The sequence below is a fragment of the Felis catus genome, chromosome B1 (genome assembly GCF_018350175.1).
Source record: "Felis catus isolate Fca126 chromosome B1, F.catus_Fca126_mat1.0, whole genome shotgun sequence".
Lineage (NCBI taxonomy): Eukaryota > Metazoa > Chordata > Mammalia > Carnivora > Felidae > Felis > Felis catus.
Genome location: NC_058371.1, coordinates 198,935,842 through 198,949,500, shown reverse-complemented (window position 1 = coordinate 198,949,500; position 13,659 = coordinate 198,935,842). Strand labels below are relative to the sequence as shown.

The 13,659-nt window shown below is 48.0% G+C and overlaps 1 protein-coding gene across 4 annotated transcripts in view; it reads left to right on the top strand.

Annotated features, from left to right (window-relative positions):
- Positions 1-4,690: 4,690 nt before the first annotated feature.
- Positions 4,691-13,659, top strand: part of STX18 (syntaxin 18) — a 131,429-nt gene continuing 122,460 nt past the window's right edge. The window contains exon 1 of one of the 4 annotated variants that reach the window (XR_006597242.1): positions 4,691-4,967. Coding sequence is in view for 1 of the 4 variants with exons in the window: in XM_003985508.6 (XP_003985557.1) it covers positions 4,800-4,967 (168 nt within the window). In the remaining 3 variants the exon portion in view is untranslated. The remainder of the gene's footprint in view (positions 4,968-13,659) is intronic. The other 3 variants (XR_006597244.1, XM_003985508.6, XR_006597249.1) reach the window with 3 other exon arrangements.

The window sequence follows — 13,659 nt, the reverse complement described above, 5'->3', positions numbered from 1 at the left end:
TTTAACTATTGTAGATTCCTCATACAAGTGGAATCATGCAGTATTTGTCTTTCTGCAAATGGCTTACTTCCATCACACAATGTCCTCTAGGTTAATCCCTGTTCTTGCATATGGCAGGTTTTTCCTTCCAGTATAAGGCTGAAGAATATTCCATTGGACATATATACCACATGTTTTGATCCATTCATCCATCAGTGGACATTTAGGTTGCTTCCAAATCTGGGCGATTGTAAATAATGCTGCTATGAATGCGGTAGTACAGTTAGCTCTCTGAGCTCCTGATTTCAATCCTTTTGGATACATACCCAGGAATGGGATCACTGGATTATATGGTGGCTCTATTTTTAATTTTTTGAGGACCTCCATACTGTTTTCCATAGTGGTTTCACCAATTTACATCCCCATCGATACCGTACGAGGGTTCCAACTTCTCCATCACCCTGATTTATTAGCTAGGTTCTTCTCTCTTTTTTTAATGTTTATTTTGGAGAGAGACAGAGCATGAGTGGGAGAGGGACAGAGAGAGAGAGAGAGGGAGACGCAGAATCCGAAGCAGGCCCCAGGCTCTGAGCTGTCAGCACAGAGCCCCACGTGGGGCTCAAACCCACGAGCTGTGAGATCATGACCTGACTCGAAGTCAGATGCTTAACCGACTGAGCCACCCAGGTGCCCCAGCTAGGTTCTTTCTTGAGAACAAAAGTTTATTCTTTGAGCTTCCCATCCCTAGAGTCATGGTCCTTTCTAGAACCCATGAGAAAAAACTTTTTCCAATGAATAATGACTTTCTTTTAAAGTACACTTCCGGGGCACCTGGGTGGCTCAGGCGGTTAAGTGTCCGACTTCCGCTCAGGTCCTGATCTCTCCGTTTGTGGGTTTAAGCCCCGCATCGGGCTCTATGCTGACAGCTCAGAACCTGGAGCCTGCTTCCGATTCTGTGTCTCCCTCTTTCTCTGCACCCCCCCCACTCTGTCTCTCTCTTTCTGTCTCTCAAAAATGAATAAACATTAAAAATAAATAAATAAAATAAAGTCCACTTCCTAATTTGAAGTTCTCCAAATGCTCTCTTCAGTGTGAATTCTACCGTGGCATGGTGAGTCCTCCAGGGTTTCTGTTACTCTAACGCTATTGATTAGATCTAGGCATAATCTAGAAGTCCTTTCTCTCCACCTTTTACCCACTGGGAGATAACTTTGTAAAATGCATCCAACAGACTTGTTTGGGCAGAGTCTGGATACGGGTTGTATCAATCAGGATAGGCTAATTATTCTGTATGAACAACAAACCACAAATCTCCATCGACAATAAGAACAAAAGTTGACTTCTCAAAGCCAGCACACTTCCTTGGCTGGCTGTGCCCCAGTGTCATCTTTACCCAGGGACCTAGGCTGATGAAACATTGAAACGTCATGGGTCATCATGGCAGAGGGGAAAGAGAGCACGGTGAACCACACGTTATCTCCTAAATTGGTAACACGTGTCACTTGAAATGGCACAATGGAATCACTTGGCCAAGATAGTCATCAATAAATAGGTCAAGGAGCTGTATGTAATCCTCCCCTAGGGAGGGGCCATGAATATGAGTGAACCATAAAACAAACTTCCACAGAGGGTCTTCAGTTACTGTATGATTGTGGCAAGTCCATGATCCGATGAACCCAGAAAACTCTGGTCTCCCCATAGTACCCTGCAAGAATTCACACTCCATATGACAAATGCCTACTTACCATCTTTCCTCAGGTAGTGGGGCTTTAAAACCAACCTCTCTAGAGGATGTCACAATGACAAAATCCCAGTGGCTAACAACAGAAGTCTATTTTCTCACACACAGCACGTCTATCATGGGGTGGGCATTTGGATGTGCAATATCCCCCGCACTTGATGGAGGCTGCATTTAATGACTTCCATGAGTCCCTAGATGATTCTAAGATTGTCTACATCTATCCGATTGTGTGGAGGGTGCTGTTATAGGAAGCTGCATTCAAGGATTCCAATATGTCTCACTGTTTGTCGTTGTTTTTTAAGAAAAAAGTGCCTTGGGTCACCTGGGTGGCTCAGTTGGTTGAGCGTCCGACTTTGGCAAAGGCCATGATCTCACATTCGGTGAGTTCGAGCCCCACGTCGGGCTCTGTGCTGACAGTTCTGAGCCTGGAGCCTGCTTCGGATTCTGTGTCTCCCTCTCTCTCTGCCCCTCCCCCCTCATGCTCTGTCTCTCTCACTCTCAAAAATGAATAAATGTTAAAAAGAATTTTTTTAAAAAAGAAAAAGGTGCCTGACCTAATGAACGAACCATTACTACTTATGAGACATAATGTACGTACTACATCAAACTGGACAACTTGCGGTTTATTCCCATGACATTCTGTTCTTCCTTTTTTCCCTCTCAGCTTGCCTCTCAGCCTCTCGTTGTCAACCTGAAGTCACCTTGCTCTTTGAGGTTAAAAGAGCAAAAAACACCCCCCCCCCAAAACGAAAACACATCAGTGAAATCTCATTATCCCATAAGCCCCATAGCCTCAAGATCACTGTGACTTTTCTATGAATTTTATGCACTTGTAGTCACTTGTGGTTTTAGTGCCTGATGTTTTGAGCTCATTTGGGTGTCATCTCCGCAATCTTCTCTGCTCTTGCAGGTGCAGACAGAAAACGTAGACCTTTGTCCCCACCTTCCCTGCCCCCACAAAAGCCAACTGTCCCCAACTTACTACTCATACAAGGCACTACTCACTGAAGGTTTGATGTAGCCCAGCCCCTCCCACTGGAAAATCCCTCCCAAGGAACCACTTTTTCCTTTCCAGGCCTCCCCCTAGGATTCTGGCTTCCCCAGCTTTCCCTTAATTCAATCCCGTTCACTTTATTATGCAGAGCGATTTAATTCTCTTTCCTTCTACTCTGCCCCAGGCTTGCCTTTGCATAGCCAAAGATTCATTAATGTCTCCATAAAACAAAGGGCCATTTATGCAATATAGAATCATTGGCAGAGATTTAGTAATTTCTCATTTTCTCCTACTACGTGGGTGTAAGAAAGCTCTATGGAAATTTATTTTCCTCATACAGGAAGGCTGAAATGGCTACAGTTGGGGTTTTAAATAACATTTTCCCTCCTCCTTTCAGGTACACATGACATCGATTTCTCACAAACTTATTTGAAACAAACTTTTGGTCTCAGAAAGCCTTTCCACACTTAAACATTATTGCGAACCCTAAATAAACTTTGTTTCCATGGGCTTTATCGGTATTTACCACATTAGAAATTAAAACAAAAACCTATACCATTCTTTGAAACAAAAACAAATCCATTCCATATTAGCATAAATGAGATCCTTTTGCGAAAGAATACATTTCAGAAACAAAAAACCTGAGTGGGAACGGCACGGTTTTGTTTTTTGCAAGCCTCTTTAAAGTCTGGCTTAATACAAGGCAGCTGTTGAGCGTTCAACGTTTTCGCCATGTGACAAGTCCCACCGCTTCTGGAAAACCCAACCGTGGGCCACGTGTGAGGGAAGGATAGTGGAAAGAGCAGCTTGGTGTCCCAAAGCTAATTTCTACCTTGCTGACCCTGCTGTGTCAACCACTGTTTTCACGCATTCTAGTTGGGCATCGTCTTCAGAAAGTAAACAAACGAACAAAGCAATGAGCCGGTGAATGAAATCTCAACCTTGAGCCTGGATGTAGGATGAACTCATTGGTTAACTTGCATTTAAATTAAATTACTATGGGGGCACCTGGGTGGCTCAGTGGGTTAAGCACCAGACTTCAGCTCAGGTCGTGATCTCACCGTTAGTGGGTTTGAGACCCCCCTGCCGCCTCTGTGCTGACAGCTCAGAGCCTGGATGGAGCCTGCCTGGGTTTCTGTGTCTCCCTCTCTCTCAAAAATAAACATTAACATTAAAAAAAAAAAATAACTATGATTTAAGTGGGTATTTAAAAACCGTGCATCAAGGATGCACAGAAACTGGGGACACTTCCACCCTGGTCTCTATCTGATAAAGTTCCTTCCCGTCCTTCAAATCGACCTGCTCTGAATGACACCTCCTCTACTCTTCCCTACCATAAATAATAACAAGAATGAAAACAGCATTAACAGCATTGATAACTTTTATTGGCGAATCCTAGCCAAGCCACGCCAAAACTTTACACGTGTTACCTCCTTCGATGGTCACAGTAATACTGAGCAAGGTGCTGCCGTGTAATTTTACGGATCAGGAGGCTGCAGGCTGAAAAATAAAGGCCTTTGGCCTCTGGCTCTATGCCTTGCACACCTGCTCTACCCTAGCACTCATTGCATCCGGGAAGTCACCATGCACGTGCTTCTGTCCCCCGCAAGGTGAGTCCTTGAGGTCAAGGGTCAGGCTGGGTTGCCTCCAGGGCGCCCCAGACCCAGGTCCCCCCCGCGCGCGCGCGCGCGCGGCCGGCCCAGCCAGTGGAAGAGCCCAGAGAGGGGAGCCAGTCTTCTGGCTTCTCGATCCTCTCGCTCCCTCGGCCCGTCCGCCCCAAGCGGGACCTCTCCCTGCGGCCAAGCCCTTCGAGCTTTGCCGGGAGGCGAAGAGGGCGCGGAGGCGCGCGCCGCAGGATCCGGGCCGCCGCGGTCGCGCGCGGGCAGAGCCCGGAACCTTTCTCCTCTCGCCGCGGTCACCCCGCGGAGGCCGGAACCTTTCTTCTCGCGTCGCGCTGGCGCCGGGCGTGGGGGGGGGGAGGCGTGCGGAGCCGGACCGGTCCCCCGGCGGCCGGGAGGGCGCACGCCGCCGTCGCAAACTGCTGACGTGGGCCGGCCGGGAAGGGGGTCGGGGGTGTGGGTCGCCATGGCGGTGGATATCACGCTGCTGTTCCGGGCCAGCGTCAAGACCGTGAAGACGCGCAACAAAGCCCTGGGAGTGGCGGTGGGCGGCGGGGCTGACGGCAGCCGCGACGAGCTGTTCCGCCGGAGCCCCCGGCCCAAGAGCGACTTCTCCAGCCGGGCGCGGGAAGTGGTGAGCTGGTTGCTATGGAAACGGCGGGCTGGCGAGGGGGGCGGACCCGCGACGGGGACCCCAGACCCCAAACCGGCCCCTGGCCGGTGGTTGCTGTGTGAAGGAGTAGCTTGGAGAAAGCGGTCTGGAGTGGGGGACCGGAGAGCCGACAGCTGTCTTGGGAAAGGAACAGCCTCGTTTCGAGGGATGGGAAGGCATGTTGGGGAACTCGAAAATCTCTTGTCCGCAGAGTTCTCGGGCTGCCTTGCGAGGTATTGAGCCCGCCGTCTCTGCGGACTTGGACTCCGGAGACACTTCCCCACAGGCCTTTGCTTTTCTGTCGCAGCACCGACCACAGTGTATTCGCCTCTTCAGTTTGCTCGTCTCGTCCCTCTCTCCTTCCCCTTTCCCTTCCTCTTCCCCTTCCCGGCTCAGTGAGATCAAAGATCACATTCACCTGACCTCTCTCTTCGTCTTGCCTCCCACTGTCGGTTAAGGGCCCAAGCTAGGGATCAGTAGGGACCAGTCTTGATACTGTTTAGGATAGGATACTGTTTAGGTTTAGGATAACCTTTCACAAACACTCTGTTACAGTCCTCTAAACTCCTTTCTCTTTCCTGGACACAGCAGGCTTTCCTTCAGGAGAGCGGAAAACTTCTTGAGGGCGGGAGCAGTGACCTCAGAATCTCCAGTGCCAGACTCCTAGCACTGTTGAGTAAATGGTTTTTGAATAAATGAATGAGTGGACCAATGGTTGTCTTGTCTTCCACACTGAACAGGAAACTCTCTAAGTGGAGAGAGAATATTTTGCCCTGTTCACTGTTGTATCGTTGGCACCAAACTGGATCTGGTGTAGGTGGAGCTTGAAGCTTATACGATTCTGTCTGTCCCCTTTAAGAAATAAAAATACCGAAGCACAAGAAGAGGTTCAGAGCTTTGGAAGGGGCAGGTGAGGGGTCCTGAAAGTTAAACTTCATGAATTTCACGGTGAATCCACTTCTCTTTGGCATGCAGTCCGATCAGATCGATGCCTGGTCCTTTGTAGACACTCAGATAGTTTTAAATGAATCTCTATATGCATGAATTAATGTGTGGCAGCTTAATCAAGGGTCAGAAGGGGGATTGGGCCAGGTGAATACAGGTAGTCCATCAGTAAACATCTATTAAGCACCTGCTTTGTTACAGTGACACAACTTAAAAGGAATGGTGGAGGAGACGGTCACAAAACAAGTATCCTACAGCCTCATAGATACTGTGCAGGGTACAGAGGAGGATGTGGTCTGTTCTCCCTGAGGGCAAAGAAAGGCTTTGGAGAGTTGATGATGCCTGAAACAAATCTTGAAAGAGGACTAGATGGTTCCAGTGTCAGAAGGTGGAGAATGGCATCTCAAGAGAAGAGATGCACAAAGATGTGGAAATAGGGAACGTTTATGCTCAGTTTATGTGTACTCACTGCGCGTCTACGTATTAAATCACATACAAATTAGGCGGTAATGACATTTCAGATTTTTTTTGGAGGAACTTATGCTGTCTGACCTCCAGTGAGTGAGGAATATGCCACTTTGCAATGCTATTGAATTGTTTTGATAAGCATGTGAGTGTGGCTGGAATGTGGGAACTTTGCTCTGCACACAGACAGACGTTATGCAGTAGAGAGTACTAGAGAAGGAGCCAAGAGACCAGGTGGTTGTCTTAACGCTGCAACTATTAGCTGTACGAGGTTATGAAGCAAATTTTGTGGCTTTAGTTTATTTACCTGTAAATGTCCCCCCTTTTTTCCCCTTCAAACGGCAGAAGACTTTTAAACTGCATTGATCCCCTATTTATAGCAGATCAGAAGAGGGGCTTCTCAGGTTGAAATGAGAGGAAAGGACACTAGGACATTCTCCCTCTGCCTCCCCCCAGTTTGGTCCAGGCTCTTCCTGAGGTTCCTCATGTGGAGTTGTTATCTGTGAAGGTCACCGTTTTGGGTTTTGGGCGGGCCCTTTCTAACTCTGAAATCACTGATTTATTTATTTTTTTTAATTTTTTTTTTTAACGTTTATTTATTTTTGAGACAGAGACAGAGCATGAACGGGGGAGGGGCAGAGAGAGAGGGAGACACAGAATCAGAAGCAGGCTCCAGTCTCTGAGCCATCAGCCCAGAGCCTGACGTGGGGCTCGAACTCACGGACCGCGAAATCGTGACCCAGGCTGAAGTCGGACGCTTAACCGACTGAGCCACCCAGGCGCCCCTGAAATCACTGATTTATTAACACCGTGCTGATTTTGGATCGTGTTCAGGAGTAGGAGATACGCAGGTGGTGGGGACAAGACACACAGTTAGGATGGAACCCTTATTGAGGTTAGGCTTTAGGCCTTTTCCCGAGGGATAGGAATGTGCTTTAGGCTTTTGAATTAATGAGCCTCAGGGACAGTAACAGGACCCCAGGCTGCTGAATTTCCTGTCACTGGAGGTAATTAAACAGAGGGATGACTGCTTGTCAGAGATGTTTGAGAGGGTTTGGTTGCACGCCATTGGAAGTTCCATTTCTGAGATTTGAAGATGTGAGTAGGTGTTAAGGCTTGGAGAGTCAGTTAAGTGGGGACATAGGCTGCATTGTTCAGGACTCCTGCCCTTCCTGACGTAGGGAAAACATGCATTTTTTTTTTTTTTTTGCATTCTTTTGAGGAATTTTGATTTTATGTTGTAGTTGCTTGGTGTATTACCTCCTGTTCTTGCAACCATTCCCCCTACACCCTCTTCCCCCCAGATTTAGTATGGAGCAGGTGAGGGGGTGTCCTGTATTCCTGCCACAATCAGATGTGTCAGAAGGCCGGCTGTTGTTTTGTTTGTCTTGGATTGTTTATACGTCAAAGTCTGGTCAATACCAGGAGCACGTACTCTGGTTCGGGGTTAGCTCTGGTCGTCAGACCTAAGGAACAGTAGCAGGTGATAGTAACATCTCTCATTGAATGCCTTCCTCGAAGCACTCGTGATCGTTTCTAAGGTGCACGCTGCCGGCCAATTCTAGTTCTTCTCATTCCTGATGTCAGTTTTCCATCTTTCTGAATTGTCCTAGAGGTATTATCAAGATAAGTAAAACTGTATTGAAACTAGATTTTTAATTTACCCCATAGGCTGGTTTCGTCATCATTCCTTTAAGTATTTAACTTTTATGCTCAATTTTGTTGAATTCATGTATACTCAATGCCTGTCTACCCATTAAATTACAGACAGTAGTAATAACATTCCTATCTCGGGATGTGGTACTTGTTGTAGCTGAAAAACTCTCAATAATGATGAGTGTGCCACTTTGCGGGGGGGGGGGGAACCTCGCTAACTCATTTAGATTGTGAGGCGAGTGTGGGGGACCTTGGGAGTGGACAGAGCTCTGGGGCTTGGATTCAGAAGACGTAGCTTCAGATCTGGGTTCTGCTACGTAGAACTGGGTGACTTGGGCAAGTCCTCTTACCTGAGTCTCATTTTTCACTTCTATCACATGGGTATGATCATACCCTTCTGAACTCATAGGCTAATTACTGGCATCTTCTGAGACTATGTATCATAGGGAACCATACTGATCATTAGTTCCCCCTTTGCCCCCCGCCTTCACCCCATGTAGGCCATTCAGATGTTTTCATCAGTGGCTCTGAGCTATATTCCCCAAACCGTTTAGCTTTCCTGTACTTGCCTTTCTTTCTCACAAAAGAGAACGAAGAAAGTTCACAGAGGAATCCGTGAAAATCCTGTGCAGGTACTAAGAGCATCGGTGGTGGAGACAGCAGCATTGCTGGTTAAGGTGGCACTCTTATCAGCAACAGCACATGTGTGGCAAGCAGGCATCCGTTCCTCTCTCTTCCTCCCTGTGACCGTGGAGGCCAGTGCTAATTTCCTAGTAGATCTTAGGGCTCAGAATCCTTTGCAGTACTGTGGCCGAGGCAGCCAATTGTTAGGCCTGACATTCAACTTGAAATCTGCTTGGCTTCCTGCCTGATACAGAGTAAAAACAGAATCTGTATGCTTAAAGCAGAACCATGGACTTTGTCGTTAAGTACTTAAAAGGATCTTGCGTTCACGTTATTCGGGCTTCTCATTTTGTCCGTGAGAGAAGTAATGTCCAGGCAAGTGACATGACTTGCTCAGAGTGATGGTAGCTGAGTCATAGGACTGAGCCAGAGGCAGAAGCCAGGTCCTTTGACCCTCGTGTGACGCTGTTTCCCACACTACATCCCAGCCAGTGGGAAGCACTGACCAGACCATCAGAAAACTTGTGCTGTTTACTACCAGGTCTGTAGTACAAGCAGGCAGGCCGCAGGCTCTTTCTGGGCCTCAGTTTCCACTGGTTACACTGAGAGCTCAGACTACATGACTGCGATTTCTTGTAAAGCAAAGATGTTGTGATTCCATATAAGTAATAGCGACCCCGGGGCGCCTGGGTGGCTCAGTCGGTTGAGCGTTCGACTTCAGCTCAGGTCACGATCTCATGGTTCGTGAGTTCGAGCCCCGCGTCGGGCTCTGGGCTGATGGCTCAGAGCCTGGAGCCTGTTTCCGATTCTGTGTCTCCCTCTCTCTCTGCCCCTCCCCCATTCATGCTCTGTCTCTCTCTGTCTCAAAAATAAATAAACAAACAAAAAAAAATAGCGACCCTGAGCTCTGGAAATTCTGTTTTCAGATAAGGCACGCAGATGAAGTTTTCTTTGTTGATTACATATTGCTTTTGTGAAAGCTACATGTCTTGTTTTCATTTAGAGTTTTTAAGGAACTGATTATCTTGAGTTTCTGGCTGAAAGTCAAAGTTCTTATAGTGGCCCAGAGCCGGCTGCTCTGGTCCCTGCTCCCTCTCTGACCTCACCTCTTCCTCCTTCCTCCCTTCCTCTTGCTCACTGTGCTCCAGCTCCCCTGACCCCTTCGCTTTTCTCACTTGAGCTGATGGGTCGCTACCTTAGGGCCTTTGTGTTTGTCGTCCCTCCGTGTGGAACACTTTCCCCCTGGTTCTGTGTGGTTTGATCTTCAGGTCTCTGTTCAAATGTTGCCTCAGTGAGACCTTCCTTGACTGCCCTGTATAAAGTAGCTTCCTTCTCCTGTCCCTCACTGTGCTTTATTCTTTTTGTTATCTAATGTGTTGTATCCATTTATTTATTGTGCATCCACTGGAATATAAGCCTCCTGAGAACAAGGACTTTGTGTCGTCTGCCCCTGAATCCATGGGTCTAGACAGTACAGGAACACCGGTACTCAATAAATATTTCTTGAATGAATGAAGAAGTGTTAATCTACTGTGTCGCTTTGCTTTCAGTGTTGGAGCTGGTTGATCTCTGTGCACATTCCAGTTCTAGAAATGTGTGATCCGAATATGATCCCTTCATATTACACAATATATATTCACACTTACTCCAGTATCTGGAGTAAACATTAGTTTCTTTTATTATGACTACGATTCAGTTCCTATCTCAAGAAGTTTATAGTCTAGTGGAGAAGCAGACACGTACATAGTACAACAGCTCAGGTATGAGTCACACCTGTAACTTGCTCAGCATTGATTCCCCAGGTCCTCCTTGAGTCCTTTGAAATCACACGGTTGGCCTTGTGTGCCAGTGTAGGGACCCAGGCCTTGAGCTGGGAGGGACCACCTGGATTATTATCCAGAGTAGCTGGAAATAGACATTATTCCAAGGATTGCATGTAATACTTCCTAAACTGGGGATTTCACTCAAGGGAACATTCTTCTAAGAAGCAGTGTCAGGCAACAGGTGCCGGGGTCATTGGGAACCAGAGATACTGGAGATATGGCGAAACAGGACAGGAATATATCAGGAAACAGTACAGGTTTAGAATGGAGGCTGTAAACAGAACATGCGTTTTTAGAATCCTCTAGATTTTTTTCTTTTTTAGTACAGAAACCTTTTTGCGGATGAAATAAGGAACAGCTTGGGCTGAGGCTGGAGTCAGGGGCTAGGAAGAGAGTGGTTTATTAGCCAGCCTGTCACTCTCCCACCCTTTTCTCTTCTCCTTGAGGAGCCCCTTGGGGAGCAAGCCTAAGACCCAGAGACACACTGGTTAAAACCACCGCATTGATGCTCTCCAAGGCCTCTTCTAGCTTCAGGATACTGTGCTTTTATGGATCGTGTTAACCGAGTGTGTACTGTAAGCAGAGCTCCGTGCTGGAGACCTGTGGTATGGAGAGCCCCCGTGGGTTGCACCTCTGACTTTTTCCCAGAACTTACGACGACTGCAGCTTTTGGAATTCCCTTTATTCAATAATTCACCTACTCCCTCGTCCTCCCTCAACATTGAACACCTAATATGTGTCAGGAATTGTGAGGACACAAAAAGCTCTGGGACCCGTGCCTCAGGCCTTCAGAAATACAGATGAAGGAAAACTAAATCTCCTTGAGGGGCAGTTAGCGGAAGACCAGGCTGGACCTTGAAGGACAAGACCTGTTCCGCCAGACAAAGGAAGGGTGATAAATCACGTTCCAGGCAGAGGGAAGAGTGTGAGCAGAGGCGCAGAGGCACAACAGCAGGGTGATGGGGGAGCACAGGCAAGACTGCGGTGGAGGGGCCCTTCCCTGGAAGAGCCCTGGGTGAGGGTTGGGGTGGCAGGAGATGACGCGTCACTGGACTGGATAGAGCAGGGGGGCCGGTTTGGCCCACGGGCCGCATCTGGCCTGCTGCCAGTTTTTTAAATGAAGTTCGTGTGTTTATTGTGAGAGAGAGAGCGAGAGGGAGCACGGCACATGGGGGAGGAGCAGAGAGACGGAGAGAGAGAATCCTGAGCAGGCTCCACACTGTCAGCCCGAGGCCAGATGTGGGGCTCGATGTCATGAGCCATGAGATCACGACCTGAGTGGAAACCAGGAGTACGAGGCTTGCCCGACTGAGCCCCCCGGGCACACCCCCGCCCCCTCTTGCCGCCTGTTTTTGCAAATGAGGTTTCATTGCAGTGTGACCACCTGCATTGTGTACATGGAGGCCGTGGATGCTTTGGGGCTAGAGTGGCAGGGTTGTAGTGTATACAGGCCTGCAAAGCCCAAAACGTCTTCTCTCTGGCCCTTTAAGGAGAAGTTGGCCCCTCTTGGGTGAGAGCACGGGCAGCAGTGCTGCACAGTTTGAACTTCGTGCTCTGAGCTACGCAAGCAGGGGCCTGACGTGATCATATTTGTGTTTTAAAATACCCGGCCATATTGAGGATGGGTTTGGAATGTAACAGGACTGACCTAGAAGGGCTAATTAGGTTGCAGGACGTCAGGAGAAAGTGGGGAAGCCAGTGGCAGTAGGATGGACGGGCGTGGATGCATAAAGTAGATGTGTAGGAGGTAGTAAGGAGTGGGGTTAGAAAGAGGAAGAAGTCGAATAATTCCCAGCTTTCTGGTTGAAAAGTTAATAGACATCACAGTAATTTTGTGTTGTTTTCAAAGAGTGGAATGCCAGTCATTCAGTTCTAAACAAGAGAGACTACATCCAAGGAGCCTAATGGACTTGGGAGTTTTGTTGAAACAGCAAGTGGTAGATAGGTCCTCAATGGCAGTGCTTTCTGATAAATCTGGGTTGGAGAGCATAGCTGGAACCCAGCGGGTCCTCCCGCTTCGTCATGTTTCGATCTTGGAGATTGTTGAGTCTACAAAATAGGCACCCGGTACTTATGGTCGGTCAGCTGTACTGAGGTGTGCAGTCGACCTCAGACCCAGCAAACGCTGGGCTGGGCCTTGTCCTGGTGAGAAGTGGGAGAAGGCGGGCCAGCCTCATGGGCTGCAGGTGGGAGCTGAGACTTGGTTGGGCTCCTTTCGATGCCAAGTTCTTATGCAGAGTTCTGTTCCCCCCAGTTGTGCCTTCTTCGTTCTTTGAAAAAATTCATCTTGGTGGTGATGATCCTATCACATATTACAGAAGGTTCTCAGGGATAGTCAGTTGCTTTTCTCCTTCATCCCAAGAAAACTCTAGAATGGGTTCCCTCTTTCCTCAGTTTCTAGTTGGCAGGTCACCAATAGTTTAGTGTACCTACAAGGACAAGACTGCTGAAACGGGTCCCCTGAGGATGACTTTTTAAAAAATGTTTTATTTATTTTTCGAGAGAGAGAGAGCGCAGGCGGGAAAGGGGCAGAGAGAGAAGGGGACAGAGGATCTGAAGCAGGCTCTACGCTGACAGGGAGATAGCAAGGAGCCCGATGCCGGGCTTGAACTTGCGAACTACGAGATCATGACCCGAGCTGAAGTTGGACGTTTAACCGACTGAGCCACCCAAATGAGGATGACATTTTTTTTTTTTTTCAACGTTTATTTATTTTTGGGACAGAGAGAGACAGAGCACGAACGGGGGAGGGGCAGAGAGAGAGGGAGACACAGAATCGGAAACAGGTTCCAGGCTCTGAGCCATCAGCCCAGAGCCTGACGCGGGGCTCGAACTCACGGACCGCGAGATCGTGACCTGGCTGAAGTCGGACGCTTAACCGACTGCGCCACCCAGGCGCCCCGAGGATGACATTTTTAATGAATTCTCCTTTCCAGGTTCTGGCTGTCTTTTATAGGCTTGAGAACTACATTTGTCAATATATTGAGGGCGGAACCGTGTATCAGGACAGATATCAACCAAGCTCACATCAACTTGTGTAAAAAGTTAATTTGCTAATTTATTTTGACTACTGTAACCAGTACTCAGGAGGATACAAATTTTGGAAAATCAATCCTTTTGGGGCTTCTGCTTTAGGTTAGGAACTCTGTTAAGGACTTTAC